At 42.2% G+C, this 17,124-nt stretch overlaps 1 protein-coding gene and 2 pseudogenes across 3 annotated transcripts; 2 read left to right on the forward strand and 1 right to left on the reverse strand.

Annotated features, from left to right (window-relative positions):
* Window positions 1-2,983: 2,983 nt before the first annotated feature.
* LOC120654518 (RNA-binding KH domain-containing protein PEPPER-like) lies at window positions 2,984-7,699 on the forward strand. Of its 3 annotated transcripts, XM_039932078.1 has the most exons (7): window positions 2,984-3,464; window positions 4,302-4,557; window positions 5,288-5,433; window positions 5,529-5,738; window positions 5,887-5,997; window positions 6,165-6,350; window positions 6,976-7,699. In XM_039932078.1, exons 1-7 carry the CDS (start codon window positions 3,054-3,056, stop codon window positions 7,141-7,143), a joined length of 1,488 nt encoding a protein of 495 aa, XP_039788012.1. In that variant the 5' UTR covers window positions 2,984-3,053; the 3' UTR covers window positions 7,144-7,699. The 3 variants fall into 3 exon arrangements, with proteins under 3 accessions (XP_039788012.1, XP_039788013.1, XP_039788014.1); XM_039932079.1 differs by lacking the exon at window positions 5,887-5,997; XM_039932080.1 differs by lacking the exons at window positions 5,529-5,738; window positions 5,887-5,997.
* Window positions 7,700-8,374: 675 nt separating this feature from the next.
* On the reverse strand, window positions 8,375-12,124 carry LOC120654520 (annotated as a pseudogene).
* A 2,001-nt stretch (window positions 12,125-14,125) lies between these two features.
* LOC120654291 lies at window positions 14,126-15,910 on the forward strand (annotated as a pseudogene).
* Window positions 15,911-17,124: the final 1,214 nt, after the last annotated feature.

Below are 17,124 nucleotides of genomic sequence, written 5' to 3' on the forward strand. Positions count from 1 at the left end.
CATTCGGCCCGACAAACGGTCGGCCGCTGCCGGCCGTCGGATCACATCTGAAGCCTGTCTGGCAATCCCGGCCGAACAAAATGGCGCCGGCCTTCTCTCCCGTCCAAAACCCTAGTCCATTTCCCTCTCCTCCCCCTTCTGTCTCGCGCACGGCGGCGGCCATGGGTGACCGGGGAAGAAAGCGGCGGCGGCGCCGCCGGCCCACTCGCCGGCGCGTGCGCTCACCCGTGTGGTAGCGCGCCGCCGTCGAGCGGCCTGGCGGTGGTGCTCTTTCGCATCCGCACGGTGCGCGCGCGGCGTCCCGGCGGCGAGCGGTGGAGCGTCCTGTGCCGCGCCCCGACAAAGCGGGCTGCGCGGGTCTGTCCTGCACGAGGGCGGCCGGCTGTGGTGGCGGTGCAGGTGAGTACCCGCCGCCCTTTGCTCTAGGGTTAGGGTTTGCTGTACGATTTGATTCGAAATTGACCTTTTCTTTTGATTTGCTTTCGATTCGTGGTCGAATCCTTCTGTCCCCATCTCGATCTACACTCTAGTGTAGGCGACTGATACCAATGTTAGACTCTAGATCGACACAGTGCACAGATCGAGTGAGGATTCTTTCTTCTTTCTTTGTTCCAAGTACAAGAGTCCTAGATCTACAACATATACACAGAGAGATAGGGTAGAGGGGTCCTTCGCCGCCTGCAGAGGAGCTTGAAGTGGATCCGGCCATCTCTGGTTCGGCGATGGAGATCTGCTCAAAGGCGGCGACGAGTGATGCAACGGCCTAACGGTCGTGACGGTGTAGTCGTGGACGACGGCGTCGACACCAGGAAGTCGGCGTAGACGGCGGAGGCGGAGACGTTAGTGTGGCGGCGGGCTTTCCCGTCACTGCCTGCGCTCCCTAGGGATCGGATTAGAGTTTGTAGGTGGGGTGTACGACTGCGACGAACCTCGTGACCAGAGCCGCCGGCCCCCACCATCTTTATATAGCGCAGGGTGACAGGGGCCCACCAACCATAGTTGGGTTGGGCGCCCCCGATCAGGGCGCGAGGAGGAGTCCGAGCTGGGCTTTGCCGTTGGGTAAAAGCCCAGTCCGAGATCAATTCTAACATGATGAGCTCGGAGTACAGCAATTTTTTTTCCTTTTAGTTTTGGACTCGGAGTCCAGCGAACAACAATGCGTCCTCCGGGCCTGTTTAGTCCCATTATATTCTTATAAAAGTACGGCAGTTAGAACAAACCAATTACTACTAGTTTAGAAACAAATGTAAGATTAAAAGATAATTCAGAGGTAGCTGACTGAAAATAGCAGGATGTTTGTAGAACAGAATCAGTTGATGCATCTGACGCTCGATCACGGTTCGATATAATTTCGAGTTCAGGTTTGATAAATTCAGAGTTGGCCTCTAACCTTGAACCTCCTTACCCGCAACAACGATCATGTGTCGTTTCTTTTAATCTTACAAAATGTGTTATATGACATCATATAACACAATGTCACACTATCAAAATGTGCTATATGATGTCACCATTCCAATCCACCTAACCCATTGGATAGTAGTCGACCTGTGCTGCTTAAAGCTAGCAGTATTCTTACCGTCTTGTTGCTCTAATACTCTCATGTTTAGTCATGTGTCACCTCCATTATTGGATCTATTCGAGCTCCTGTAACCCACTATGGTGAATTCCCACGTTGACTTGAAAGTTACACGTTTCAATCAAGGTCTATAACAAAATTGAGCTCAATATATTAATTGAAACATGTTAAAACCGATGCCAATAAATGACTATAAATAGAGAGCAATCAAATCTGCACCTCATGACATTCACCGAGACTTGACTAATAAATAATACCTGTACAATACAATGTAGAAAATATATTTTTCATATAATAAGCGTCTTATTTTTCTCTATATGATCGGTGTCTAGAAAATGAGGGTCTTCGAAAGAAAATCTGTGTCTAGAAGATGGAGGAACCTGGAAGATGGACAAAATGCTGATTTGGGTTAGGGGTGTCAATTGGTGATTTTTAGGTGCATCTCTAATCATCTTTATTTCAAAATTTTGTACTATTTTTTTTAAAATTAGATTTTATTTTGAAAAATTAGTATAAAATTTTGAAAGGGTTGGTGGTGCACCTAAGGATCATCAATTTGCACCTCTAATTTGAGTAGCCAGTAGCAGCGGGAAGATTCCGAAATTATGATAATCCAAAACTTTTGCTACTGAAATCCAATATAGAAATTGCTCCTAAATTATGGATTCTAAAATCCTACTGCATCCAAAGGGGGCATAATATATGTAGTCAGGTGTTGTCCATCAAATTATTACTACTATATTGGATATTGGAGATGACATGGTCTTGTTTGGTTTTCCGCGCTAGGAAATGCTAGAGAACTTTGACTGCTAATTACGGTGTTAAATAAAGCCAGTTTACAAAACCAACCCCTAAACCCCTGCGCTAGGAACCCTGAAGAATCTAATAAGTGCTTTGACCGCGTGATTAGAGAATAGTTACGGTAGCATCACTGTAGCCAATCATCGATTAATTACCGTTATTAGATTCTTTGTGAAAAGTTATACTCATCCCTGAAAAGGTTTTGCAAATAGACTTCATTTAGCACTCCATGCTGTAAGTATTATAGTGGGCTGTAAGTTGGCTGAATGTTGAGGTGGATAAGAGAGGAGAGGAAAGAGAAGAAATGTGGATTTCAAGCTTACAGCCCGCTTATACACAAGAACAAAAAAAAGTTTGTGAGAGGAATATGTGGGACATGCATTAATAGTGAAGAGCTCAACTACTATATGAATGAACGGAAAGAAAACTAAAAAAAATTCTTACAGCTATAAGCTGCCTATATTATTAATCTTGCTCTTAACATTTGATTCTTCCCATAATAAAATAAGGAAACCAAGTGAGCTAACCACGGGTTGACACGTGTCCTAATGGGTCACGACTCTTCGGCTTCTCGTTGTGTGGGTGCGGCTCAACCAAACCATCCTGAAAACCCCACTCCCCCACAAGCGGTCGCTCACACTCGCCTCGCTCCGCCGCGTCACGAAAACCCTCCGCTATGGCGCCGCCGCCGGAGGACGAGGAGGCTGCGATCGATGCCATTCTGGAAGCTGGCGTTGATGATGAGGAGGAGGAGGATCCGGAGGAGGTGGAGCCGTGGATCCCATCCTCCGACTCGGAGCCGGACGAGGACCGCCCGGCGCTCGAGCCGCCGGACCCTTCCCCCGCCGCGGCCGAGGCAGCGCTACAGCCGGCGCGGATGGCGGTGAAGGAGGAGAAGGGCGAGGGGGAGGAGGCGAGGCCGCGGTGGCCCGGGTGGCCCGGCGCGAGCGTGTTCCGGCTGCTGGTGCCCGCGGACAAGGTCGGCGGCCTCATCGGTCGCTGCGGTAGCACTATCAAGCGCCTCTGCGACGAGACCCGCGCCCGCGTCCGCGTCATCGACGCCGCGCACGCCGCCGCCGACCGGATTGTAAGGCTCCGGTTCCTGTCCCCGCAAAATTTGGTTCGTTGTCGAGCTATGTTTTTATGGGCGGTTGGAACTTGCCAGTGGTGTCGATCTTGTTGTGTCCTAGTCCGTATGCTGTGCGAAGCAAGCAAGCGAAGTGTTGTTCGATCGGCTTGTTCCATTGTTTCATATGGAATTGGATCTCTCTCGCTCTGGGAATCGTGCTTGTTGATTGTAAACACTAGAAATATAAGCCATACCTTTGTGTAGTGTGTTCAGCCATCCGTGTAGCTCTGGTTGTGGTTGGACGAATTTCAAAGTTATTCCTGAACTTCAGAACATGACCCTTCAATTTTGCATTACACTACTTCCTCAAAAAAAAAATCTTTTGTTACGCTGCAATGTTTTTACTACATTTTGTAGACGATCATATTGTGTCTTATCAGCAGCAGTGTCAAGTTTTGAACCTTGGCTCAGTTAGGAAATGGATTTTTAAATTGTATCAAACTGCGTACACATGTTTGCTTGGAATCTTCATTTATTTACCAGTTATTATGTGGTTTGATCCACTGTGGAAACATTCTGAGTTGTCTTGATCTAGTTCCTCTGAAAATCTATGATTTGTTAATAGAAATGTCGGATCATTCTAGGAATCTTGGTACACAATTCTTGTTTCATTCTCATACTATGTTGCAACCATTGGAGTAAATAACTTATTAAATTGCAGAAAACTAATGTAACATGTACAGGTGGTATGATACATATCAGGATTTGAAAATGACATCACTAGACCTGTTATTTGTGCGGTTGTGCCCCCAGTTGTAGTGATACCCTTCTATTTGTTTTCTTCCCTTTCTTTAGGCTTTAGTATCTGCAACAGAAGAAGTTGAAGCAGAGCTATCACCTGCGATGAATGCTGCGATTAAGATCTTCAAGCATATAAACGGCATAGAAGAGATCAATTCTGATGGAACTTTATCTGCTTCTGCACCAGAAATTTGTTCTGTTAGATTATTGGTTCCAGCTGCACAAGCTGTCCACTTAATTGGCACGCAAGGAGTTACAATTAAGTCAATCCAAGAAAGTACTGGTGCTACTATAAGGATTATAGATGAAGGTATGTTGCTAAGTATCTTCATCAAAGTTGTCCAGTTAAAGGTTACGTGCATTAGTGGTAGTTTAAATGGGGATATGTGCAGTCCAGTAAGTATTAATTTTCTGTTTTCTTTTTGTCACCTTCATTATTGGAATATAGCCACTGAATGTAACTTGCAGCTCAACGTATTTCCTTAATTTTTTTTTTCTAAAATATACATGCTTCACCATTTGCCTTTTCAGCTTCTGATTCAAGACATCCAGGGTGCATTTGTTTCTTGGTCTCACCTTTTCTAAATTACACGCACCCACAATTTGAAGTTTTGTTATGCGCTGTTAAGGCTTCATACAATTTGCTGTCCTTTTTTAAGTAGCTTCTTATAGCACCTGACTTCTTATTAGGAAAAGTAGTACTAACCTTGTCTCAAAGTTTGCACTAGCTCTATTTACTTGAATATCTCCTGTTCCAGGAATGAAAATTGGAAAGAAAAAGGATTCTTACTTGCCTCTTGTTTGATTTGGTTGTGTACGACAATTTTGTTAGTAGATACTAATCAGTAAACCAAAAAATTTCAAACTCTAGTTTTAGATGCTGGTTTATTATCCGGTTAAGACTCGTGATAGAGGGCCGAGTTTGAATTCCATGCCCGAGAACATCTTCTGCAGTTCTGCTTTCATTTGCAATCAAGTTCTATGTTATATAGATTTCCAGAATTCAGATGTAACGTTTCTTGCTCCATCTGTTATTCTAGATGAGCTATTGAGTGAGGTACTGGATGAAAGAATTGTGAAGATATATGGTGCTTCTCTCAAGGTTCACAATGCCCTAAAATCAGTGCTTGGACTTCTCCGTAAGTTCCTAGTTGATCATGGTGTGCTTCATCTATTTGAAAGGAAGGTAATCATCGTATAATTCTACCTGGTCTCTTTTGCATAAATATTTTAGCATCTTGTAATATTTAATGCAATCGATGTTTGTTTTGCTCATTGCAGAACCAAGAAGTTGCTCAGGCACAGCATACTTTGAAAGAAAATCAATTTATTGATACTTATCATGTTGCAGTGAACCAGGATTTTTGGCTATCTGATCAGCGAGGTTTTGGTCCCCCAATAGGCAGTAGACCATTGTGTGGACATGATCCATCTTTCTGTGACCCTTACTCATCAGATGTCATCCATGCAACTGATTCCTTGATGACACAGGTTTTATGCTAAACTAGCATACTCTACCTAGTAGCTACTAGCTACAGCATAAATGTTTTGGCAGCTTGCTCGCCTGATTTCATTCAAATTTCTACTGTTAAACCAAGACTTCTTTTTGATTTTTCATGTTTTTTTGTTCTATGATCAGCTGGGTCATGCTAATCCAAAAGGCAGTAGATTCTTATATGGATGCGATCCATCCTTTTGTGATCAGTACTCACCATATCTCAGCCAACCAATCCATAAGTTAATAACACAGGTCATATGATGTACTCTTTATCTATAGCTGAAATATTTTGTCATCTTATTTTCCTATTTAGGTCAAAATTTCAGCTATTATGCCCAGTTTCTTTTGAGTTTAATCTTAACAGTCGCACTTTTTCAGACCTTGCTTTTACATAACATTTTGGCTTTCACATTACACAGACAATGAAGATCCCGCTGCCCTATGCTGAAGAGATAATTGGCGAGAGGGGAGAAAACATTGAATTTGTCCGATCTGTTAGTGGAGCAGTTGTGATTCTTGAGGAAATTGGAGATTATCCAGAAGAGGTTCTAATTGTGATCAAAGGCAGTCCTTCACAAGTTCAAACTGCGCATCAACTTTTACAGGTTACCTCCATTCGATATCTCCCTCTTGCATTCTAGTCTTGTACTCTGTTGTTTAGTTAATTTAGGATGCTATATGGATATTGTAGCACTGTTGGATTCCAAGAACTACGCTTATATAGTCAGTTGCTGGGTTAAGCTTAGTTCGTAATGACAAGTTTTGAGATAGCATGCGCTTGTTGCATCCTGTTCAAAATAGTGTCTTACATATAGTTCTATTGGAATGAACACAAAGTGCCTAAGCTAGTTGATTTCCTCCTGAAAGGCATGGAAGGGATTGGAGAAATCTATCTTATTCCTGTCAAAAGTCTTATTTAACTGCTTGGCGTGGTGACTTCAACCTGTTCCCAACTAACGAAATGTCAGAATTCCTGCCTCCTAGCTGGTATCTGACGCACAGTGCCTTATAGATTACCATGAAACTGGAAAATACTCGCTAATTAAGCACAATGGAACTTTTTCTAAAGTTCAATGCGACGAAGATGATAAATGCATGTGAATATAGGACTACTATATATGTACATACAAACTTAAGATTATCTCTATACAGATGAATCGCCCAGTCACGTGTCCGAATGATGTTGTAACCGTGCTCTGATGAATGCACTGCTCATTGTACTTCTTGCAGGAGGTTCTTTCAGGCAACAGGGAGCCTCCACCGCTGCCACCGAGGATTTGTTTCCGCGGCGCTGAAGCTGGCCCACGGGTGCCGAGCTCCCCTCATGCTGGCGCGATGCTGCTGAACTCCCCCCCTACCACATGCCATTGCAACAAGCCGGGGGCACTACGAAGATGAACCGCCCCGTGGCCACAGGAGATACCCTACCCACCATCCACAGAGGCTACTACGGGCCGTAGAAAGGCGAGATCAGGGCTTGGCTCCCTGACGCCTAGAGTCTAGATTATGCTCAGCTCACCTGACCAAGAAGCTAGCTCTCACTGTATGCCCAGTATAGAGAAGTATTAGCCCTTATATACTTGCTACACCTACACTAACTTAATATCAACAATGTGACAGTATGACTAGCTCAGGAAAGAACCTAGCCTCCGTATGGTTTCATGCATGCTTCATATATATAGACGATCAGGCACTGGTTCGACGGCCGCCGCGCGGACCACTTGCGTGCGACCTCGCCGGCGAACCGAGAGTACGCACATGCATCGACCACTGCCCTTCTTCAGTTCTTCCTCATGATCAGTTCAGGAACAAAAGCCGAATGGTATCGATCGATCTGCATCTCCATGCTCGAATTGAAACATGTGCAGTCTGTGCAGTAGATGTTTGTAACACTTGTTATCTGAACCTCTAGCATTTCTACTGGTCTAAATTGAAAAGATGGTGCTGTTATGTATGATTTGGAGTGATGCCGTTTGGCTGACAATGGCCATGGTTTCCATTACCTATAAATATACGATGTCGATTCAAGGTTGCTAGACCAATCTCTTCTTGCTACATATAGCATGGCCGGACACAGCACACCCCTCGGCTCAAAGTCGACCAATGCAAATGATGGTCACCGACATCAATGCGAAATCCGTCTTCATCTCCTGAGTAGCACGCCCATGCCTTCGTTGCCTAAAGAACTACGCAGGGAGTGTGTTTCACGATATTGTTGGGAATCTTAGCTTTATTTTTGTACAGAAATGCGAGCAATCTGACCAAGTGCAAGGAGAGCAGCAGAGAATTCTTGATGAACTACGCAGCCTGAAGGAAATTACAAGGATACAAAATAGTGCCAAAAATGCAAGATGGCCACATGAGGCAACGAGATGCATGGCAGGAACTATCAATGCTACCATCGGGGTGACAAGCAAAGTTTGGACACTCCATTTGGGGATGCGAGATGCATATGGTGTTTCAAATTCTAAAATATAAAAATGATTGTATGCTATACCTTGGTGCGGAACTTGCCCTCATGAAGGTGTGTTTACTGTAAATCAGTTTAAATTTCTACTTTAGCTGGTCATGTGAATTTTTATAAGTATTTTATTGTTTGTATCGACACACAGGCACAGATCTAGTGTACTTAGAATTGTAGAAAGTTCAAACTTTTACTTATTACACTAGTCGATTACAATCCAAAGTTGCTAGTAGACATCACACTAGACAGACGAAATATAGTTAGTGAAGTGTTTGAGTGCTGCCCAAGCCCACAACTCCAAACTGGCACATTCAAGAATCAAGACAGACCCCCACTTCTTTTTTTGTTGACAAAGTTCAATTTAAGGTTCTTAGGCCAATTTTCTTGCCACAAGTATGGCCAGACAACCCTTAAATGGAAACTTCATAAGCCAATATCCCATCAGCACAAAGTCGACCAAGACACCTTCACTGCGATTAACGCGAAATCAGTCTTTATCTCTTGAATAGAATGCCCATGCTTGGTCGCTTCAAAGGAACAACAATGTTCAGCTGGGATGCACGAGTCTGAGGCTACCTTGAACTTCAGATCCATATGAGCACCCTTCACTACAGCAATCACTGACCTCTTTAAGCCACAGGACTCAGCAATAGCACCATCGAAGAGCAGGATTTCTTCATTTATACCGCTGGTAAAACAACCGAGGCGCACGCTGAAACCACTTTGCACTTGTGAATTGTGATATGGCGACTTCCACAGTCGCCTCAACCGCAAAGTCAAGACATGAGGCGGTTATGTCGATCGCACCACAGCCGCCGTGCAGGCGGCACGTGAATGGGCTGCAATTCGGTTCTTTGTTGTCTACGAGTGATACGCCGTCGATCAGCTGTAGATCTTCGTTTTCATGTCTGCCTGTCTTGATCTTCATGTCAAATTCAATTAGAGTAGGGCCAATCAATTGGATCCCTCGCTTTGGGCCAGCCATGTTGATGAGAGAACCCTACAGAATCAAATAAAATTAAGAAATACCGAAAGCTCACTACTTTTCTTATGATGTTTCACTGGTAACAATACATAAACTTTAATTATAGGCATCTATTGACCGTAAGCAATGAAAAGAGAAGATTGAAGTGATGGAATCATTCATGCTATGCATATATGTGCCTATAAACAAATGAAATCAATTTTGTGAGGTTTAATTGGTAGCAACCAAGAGTTCAGAACTGTTATATTTGATTTTGTTTGGACTATATGATACTTAGATACATAATTTAGATCCATTTTCATAGTAAGACTTGACATAGTAGTTGTGTGTTGTCATGTCTAGATTTTGTTCATTGTCTAATAAGAGCCCAAAGGCCCAAATGTGGCCAGCCTTGTACTATGCACAGTACTGTTTACCCCGCCTGCACAGTGACAGCAGTAGATTAGGTCAAGCGGTCACCTGCTCTGATGATGGGATCGGATATTATTAGACTTATCCATTGAATAAGAGAAGTATAGATGTGAACCTGCTCGATGATGATGGGATCATCCCTGCTAAAATTGATGACATAATTAAGTAAACAATCCAGAGGATCTCGCGTTGCTATGTATCCATACAACTCTACTGGGCCATGCTCCACAGGAATGCTAGCCAACTTCAATGAGAAAATTTGCAACATGTGACAAGTTGAATGGAACAAGCAGGTTCCATTGATGTTATTACAATCCGTGGGATTTGAAAACATCATTGCCTCCAGACGAGCTTCATAAAAAATACAAATCTTATTAGAATTGAAAATAATAAAACAAACAAACACTCTGCCATACAAAAAAAAAGTAAATATGCTGGTCCTATTAGAAATCCCCCCTCTCGTCCAAATGAACTATGTTCCTTTTAGTAGAAAACTTGCTCTCTTGAAAAGTTTTTCTTCTAGGAAAACCCAAAGGACAAGGGAGTAATATCAGGAGTCCATGGTTGATCATGTTTGTTCTGTACAGACAAGGAATCCATACAACATCTGTTCTTCCGGATTCCAGTGTGGGGTCTCCAGTAGAATGTCGATAGATCTAGCTGAAATCACAGGAGTCCATGTAGGCAGTAGTTTTGAATCAGTTGTCGGTTCTGGATTAGTGATAAAAACCTGTGGGTCTTGATATGTGTACAGCAGCGATGTGTCCGTGTATAAAATAGTTACGAATCAGTAGTTCTGCTTTGGATTAGTAATGACTAACTAACAGAAAACATGCAGTGCTTAATATGTCCAGCACAATAGCAGCATTGGAATTGTTCTATTCATGTTTGATGGAGTGCACTCCTTGCCTGCCGCGCGTAGCACAATAGCAGCATGGGCACTGTGGAAACTAAGAAACCATTTGTGCTTTCAGAATGCAACTAGATAACTTGCTGATGATTTGGTAATGCATGATACCCATGGTCATGAACTAGGCACTGCTTTGTCCAACATAGCATTTGGAATGCTACAACCAGGGTGAGCGTCAGGGCTGGTGGCATCATCAGTCACATCTGAAACGCTCTGGGGGATGGAGAGTGGTGCATCTTGCTTGTTAGCCAGCACTGACTTGTAAATAGCCTAATCTGTTCTCTCGGTATTGCCGGGTCTTCAGGAGGCTTAGTCATAGTTGGTTTCAGGCTCAACGCCTGCTGTGTGTATGTAAAAAACATTGTACACCTTTCAGGAGATCAGAGATATAATGCCTATACCCAAGGTGAGGTGGCCTAGGGAGAAGAGGCAGGGGGAAACGAATACAACAGCCAATGGTGCAAGCTCCGATTTGCTGAAGGCACGATGGCTAGATGCCTCCTACTTTGGCAGACACCTAGAAATGCAATCCATGAGTAAAATTTGACAGGAATTCCTTTTATCTGCCTCGATGCAATGGCATCATCAACTAGTAAAAGTAAACAAATCAAGGCAAAATTAACCTCAAGGTTTCAGGAGAGAATATATCAGTTGACCTTATAGGTTGAAAAAATGGTCCTAATAACAAATAAAAAAGTAGGAACAGAGATACTGATCACTTACTCTCATTACGGTCAGCAATACGAAATTCTCTTTTCCAGCTATGCGTGTCACCGTATATAGAACCATCACGGTGGCTGCTATTTGGAAGTATTTCCATAGGGTATATATCATCGATGAGATAACCAGGTATCTCTGCAGCCCAGCTCTCTTTGTCATCATTGCTCAGCTCACAACCAGCTGGATGTACAGTTCCCTCTGTTGTATCAGGTTTGCTATCCATGACCTCCAAGGTTGTCCTATATGCATCTTCATCGCCAGAAATGATATCTACCCTTGCTCTCCTCTCAACTTCTGCACAATTGGCAGGAGAACCATAGTTATAACGAATCATGAACTTTTTGGCTGTGTGCATATTCTCTACGTTTCATGCCTTGGGACATGGCAGAGTGCATACCCAGGGAAATAATAAAATCCTTGGCAGACGCGTTGAATGGTCGCCTGTGTGGACTACCCAACTCCTCGCCTTTTACTCCACTGCTGCTGGCCATGTTCCGAGATCCCTGATGAAATCTATCACGAAGAGCATAAAAAGCCAGTTTCAGCATCCAACGAAAATAAGCTGATATCATCTGTCAGGATTGAAATCTTTTCATGTAACATATATTTAATCCTGGAATAGATTTCTCTTTTTTGGCCTCTTTTCTGTGCTTCGTTATCATATGGGATTAACACAAAGGCACAAACTTTAGCATGGGAACAAGAAATCTCACCGGAAAACATGACGCATATGTTGATTGGCTGTAGCAAAGCGTGGAGAAACTCTTCGCGCAAGCTCTGATGGCCACCAGCGAGGCGTACCAGATGCCATGGAGGAGAGGAGATGTCGGGTAGAGACGAGGCGGTGAATTGAGGCAGGGGAGGTGGCGACATTGGAGCGTTGGAGGGGAACAAGGAGCCAACACACAGATCGCTACTAGCCTGCCACACCTCTGTACGGGTGCGTGCTAGCCCAAGCATGCCCGAGCGCCACCACGCAGCCACCGGTGAGAGCCCGACCGCCGGAATCGCGTATCCTAGTGTGTTGAGGAAAGAAATATCTATAACTTTTTTTTGACTTACACTAATATTTATATAATTTCATAATATTGATTATAATATTTTTAAGAGTAAAATGCACTGTAAGTACATGAACTTGTAGTGATGTATCAAATAGGTCCATAAACTTAGAAACCGGACATCTAGCCCCTCGAACTTGCGAACCCGTTCACCCCAGGTCCAGTCCGGTTTTGCATGGCTTGCATGGCACTGTGCGCCCGCGATTTGCTACAGTTAACCCGGATTTGCTACAGTTACCGCGGTTTTGTTTTTTCTTTTCTAATTTATTTCGGCTAAATCTTTGAAAAATCATAACTCTTCGATACAACATCAAATGAAGATGATTTTTATATGAAAATTGTAGCCCTCAACGAGATCTACAACTTTCTAGTTTTGAGTTTTTTCATTTGATAAAGTTAAGTTGCCCAAAAAAATTATACAAAAGTACAGCACCATAATAATCACGTACTTCTGCTTGTCGCACTAGAAAATTAATATATTTTTCTGTTTGTTGTCAAATGAAGACACTTGTATACTAAAATTTTATTACTCTAAAAGATCTAGATTCTTAGAGTTTTAAGTTTTTATATTTGAAGTTGTTAAAATGTCGATAAAACAGTATAAAGCAGCATATTAAGTACGCAAAAGACGTTGAGCCTTTATACTATTTTATCAACATCTTAGCAACTTTAAATGTAAAAACTCAAAACTACAAGAATCTAGATCGTTAAAAGTGTTAAAATTTTGGTATACAAAGTGTCTTCATTTGACAACAAACAGAAAAATATATTAATTTTCTAGTGCGACAAGCAGAAGTACGTGATTATTATGGTGTTGTACTTTTGTATAATTTTTTTGGGCAACTTAACTTCATCAAATGAAAAAACTCAAAACTAGAAAGTTGTAGATCTCGTCGAGGGGCTACAATTTTCATATAAAAATCATCTTCATCCGATGTTGTATCGAAGAGTTATGATTTTTCAAAGATTTAGCCGAAATAAATTAGAAAAGGAAAAACAAAACCGTGGTAACTGTAGCAAATCCGGGTTTACTGTAGCAAATCGCGGGTGCACAGTGCCATGCAAGCCATGCAAAACCGGACTGGACCTGGGGTGAACGGGTTCGCAAGTTCGAGGGGCTAGATGTCCGGTTTCTAAGTTTATGGACCTATTTGACACAGCACTACAAGTTCATGTACCCACAGTGCATTTTACTCTATTTTTAATATACATTTATATTCTAGAAAAGTATTTAGATTTTTATAAATAATATTTTCACAACTTTTTATGAAGCCTAATAGACCTTCCTAAACTATCATGAAAGTTCAATTTAACTCCCACGTGGCTGACATGGTGCCACGTAGGACAGCTGGCGCGGCACCACGTCAAACAAAATCGCTTTGAACACCGCCTAAGGAGGTAAATCGGCCAGTTTCAATAGTTCGAAGAGGATAAACATCCGATTTTCTAGTTGAAAGAGGTAAATCAAATAATGGAAATAGTTGAGGGAGGTTGGAAGGATTTTTTCCTTTCTTTCCCAACTTCCGAAGATTCGTGGAAGCAATTTCATTTGTGGGATCTTTTACCTATCACTTTCTCAACCTTAACTCCTGCTGCTTTTTCCTTCCTATTTTCATTCGTGGAACGCCGCGTGATGAATGAATGGATATTAATAGTTAATTCCAGTTCAAGCATTGATAGTGTAGTCTATTTTGAAGATTTCGCTATCTTTTGTATCACGCTGTACACTATTATATTCTGTTACCAAAATCTGCATCTCCTTCGTGGTTATGATCTCTTGCTGCTGATTTTGCATCCAGCATTATCGAAAATGGTTGTCCCAAAATTCCCTAATGGAGAGTATATTTATGTGGACAACTATTGTCTTCCTTCAAGAAAGTGTCATTGATAACTCTCATGCATGAATTAATCCATCTCTTTGTACCTAGCCATACAATACGATCAGCAATAATTTATAAATTTTATCATACCCTGCGACAGGTTTTCATGAGGGATTTCATTCCTAGTGCCTTGGCTTTTCGGATGAAAGGAGAACACTTGATAGTAAAAAATTTTCTGGTAGAAACTGCCCGCCTTCAGGGTGTGACCTCTTTAAGCTTGGCAGGGTGTGATGCCTGCGAACTTTAAGGTGCACTATCGCAAACCTACCCTGAAGACGGAAAGTTAACTGGCCGATTTTGGCGAAACTGCCATCGGGAGGGTTGCTCCAGTAGATTCTGGCTTATGGTGGATTATTCTTCTTCGTGCTTACACCAGATGGACAGGGCTGAAAGCCCAAACTGCCAAAGGGCCATGCACCTTGTTCTCAGGCTGTGTCTCCAGAGGGGTGTGATACTTCTCCAGCCTTGCTTTGTGCCGATGGCTGCTCGATCCATGACAGACCGAAGAATGGTAGGAGCTCATCTCCAACTACTTCTGTTTTTCATTGTTATTGTTGACAATACACCTCGTGCCAGTTTTCTCAGGTTTTCTAGAATATTACTGTTCTACTGCATCATTTCAAGTCCAATATCAATCAGAATTGAAACTAGTTTGCCCGTCCAATAATGTATTGATACTTCAGAGGTTTTAATATGAGTTCTATATAAGGAGTTACTTGTAGGATGGTTTTCTAACTGCTAAGATCAGGACCAAAAACCTGAAACGCAAGAGTGTTGTGGACATTAATAATGCTACAAAATAGTGCATAGGTTTTGGAATGCTATGTAGTTGTGAACAACAACAGTGTACTTTGTGTATAGTCAACATGTCATCAAGTTCTTAGGCTTCTCGATTTAGGTGCTAATTTCCTTTCAGTTTCAACCCATGCTTTGTTCTTATTGAACATACTTAGTAGGCTGCAAGTAGTTTATCTTAATTCCCTGTGGTTTGTTACCTAATTACTACATTTTCATCCTGTAGGGAATCAGTTTGATGCCCTTGATCTTTGGATGGCAAGCTATTAGTTCTTACATTGAAAGTTTGTCAATGTTTCATCATGTATCTTGTTTACTGAACTATTGACTGAATCCTTGCAGGGTATATATGGCTATCCTATTGAAATCCAGGCTCTCTTTTTCATGGCTATGAGATGTGCCCTAAGTATGTGGAAACAAGATTCTGATGCTGACTTTGTGAACCACATCACCAAAAGAATCCAAGCTTTGAGCTACCATCTGCATAGCTACTATTGGCTTGATTTGCAAAGACTCAATGACATATACCGCTACAAGACTGAAGAGTACTCACAGACAGCTTTGAACAAGTTCAATGTGATTCCTGAATCAATACCTGATTGGGTATTTGACTTCATGCCTAGCTGTGGTGGATACTTTATTGGCAATGTTAGTCCCGTGAGGATGGATTTCCGCTGGTTTTGCCTGGGCTACTTCATTGCTATTCTGTCATCATTAGCATCTGGGGAACAGGCTGAAGCTATATTGGATCTTGTGGAGGAGTGCTGGGAAGAACTCATCGGAGAGATGCCACACAAGATCTGTTACCCTGCAATGGAAAATCAGGAATGGCAGATAGTCACTGGATGCGACCCAAAGAACACTTTGGAAACTCGATATATAGCACTCAATTGTGTTACTGAACATCTTAATAGTCATATTAGTTTGTTAAGCATTCTATGATTTAAGCTGAGGAATGCATGAGAGGCCCCGTTTGGTTCATTCCTAGAATAGTCTAAAATGGACTTTGACCGTTAATTAGTAGTGTCAAATAAAAGCAATTTACAAAACCAACTCCACAACCCCTGCGCTAGAAATCCTGAAGAATTTAATGAGGTCTTTGACCGCGTGATTAGAAGGTTATTGTAGTATCACTGTAGCCAATCATCAATTAATTACTGTCATTATATTCATTGCGAAAAATTACATCCATCCATGAGAAGATTTTGCAAATAAATTTCATTTAGTACTTCATGCGGAGCCTAGAAAACACGTTCTAGAGATTCTAGAATGGAACCAAGTAAGTCTTTTAGGATTTTTGTTCAACCGTCACCCATTCTGGCCCAAGTGGGTGATCGGTGATGTAAATTGGCCACTCTCTTCTTCTTAATACAAAGATGCGCAGCTCTCCTGCGTGTTCGAGAAAAAAAGAATGGAACCAAATGATGTCAGATTTGTTATTTGTTGATCTTTTGGTTGGAAAATTGATAGCACTATGAACTTTATCTATCTATGTGAACTTCATCTTTGGGTTTAGCAAATCTGTACTTGTATAATAGAAAACATCGAAAGATGGTGTATATCTATAGAGACAGCAAGTTGCACATCCTTGATTGGAACAAAGCAAGCTAGAGTTTGCGAATATAAACAGTTTTTGTTTTTGGCAAATTGATATCTGTACATCCTTGACCTCGCATCAACATCCTTTTTGCATGGCACGCACATCTTCTGTTTGTTGCCCTCGGGGGCTTACATCCTTTTTGCATGGCACGGTTACATCTCCTGAGATTTTTTTAAAATTCTGTCATTTAGGTACCAAGAGGACAGAAGTCCACTAGTTGGCTTGTGTAAGATCATTTCACTTTGGAGGAACTGGATCAGGGGCAAGTCTATGGCTAGCAAACCAATATTCAAGTGGGCGGGATATGGCTTGTTGTTCCTAGTTATGAAGATCTGCCTTTTTGGGGATTGTTATACCACTTCAGCCTTACTTTGTGCTGATGGTTTATCTGATTTTGTCGAGCTACATTCACTTGAACAATGCATTGTACTTCATGTTTGGTTTTGTCCTGAGAAACTATCAACAATCAACCCAAAACTGGTAGGCTGGTTATCTCAGTTGCAACCTAATACTTCGGTTGTTTCTTTATGATTGTTGATGGTAATAGTAATATCGG

Source organism: Panicum virgatum, chromosome 1N, assembly GCF_016808335.1.
Source record: "Panicum virgatum strain AP13 chromosome 1N, P.virgatum_v5, whole genome shotgun sequence".
Lineage (NCBI taxonomy): Eukaryota > Viridiplantae > Streptophyta > Magnoliopsida > Poales > Poaceae > Panicum > Panicum virgatum.

Coding starts and splice junctions, on each gene's coding strand:
- LOC120654518 (XM_039932078.1), top strand. CDS start 3,054: ATGGCGCCGCCGCCGGAGGACGAGGAGGCTGCGATCGATGCCATTCTG. Junction 3,465..4,301: donor ACGCCGCCGCCGACCGGATT/GTAAGGCTCCGG, acceptor CCCTTTCTTTAG/GCTTTAGTATCTGCAACAGA. Junction 6,351..6,975: donor CTGCGCATCAACTTTTACAG/GTTACCTCCATT, acceptor TACTTCTTGCAG/GAGGTTCTTTCAGGCAACAG.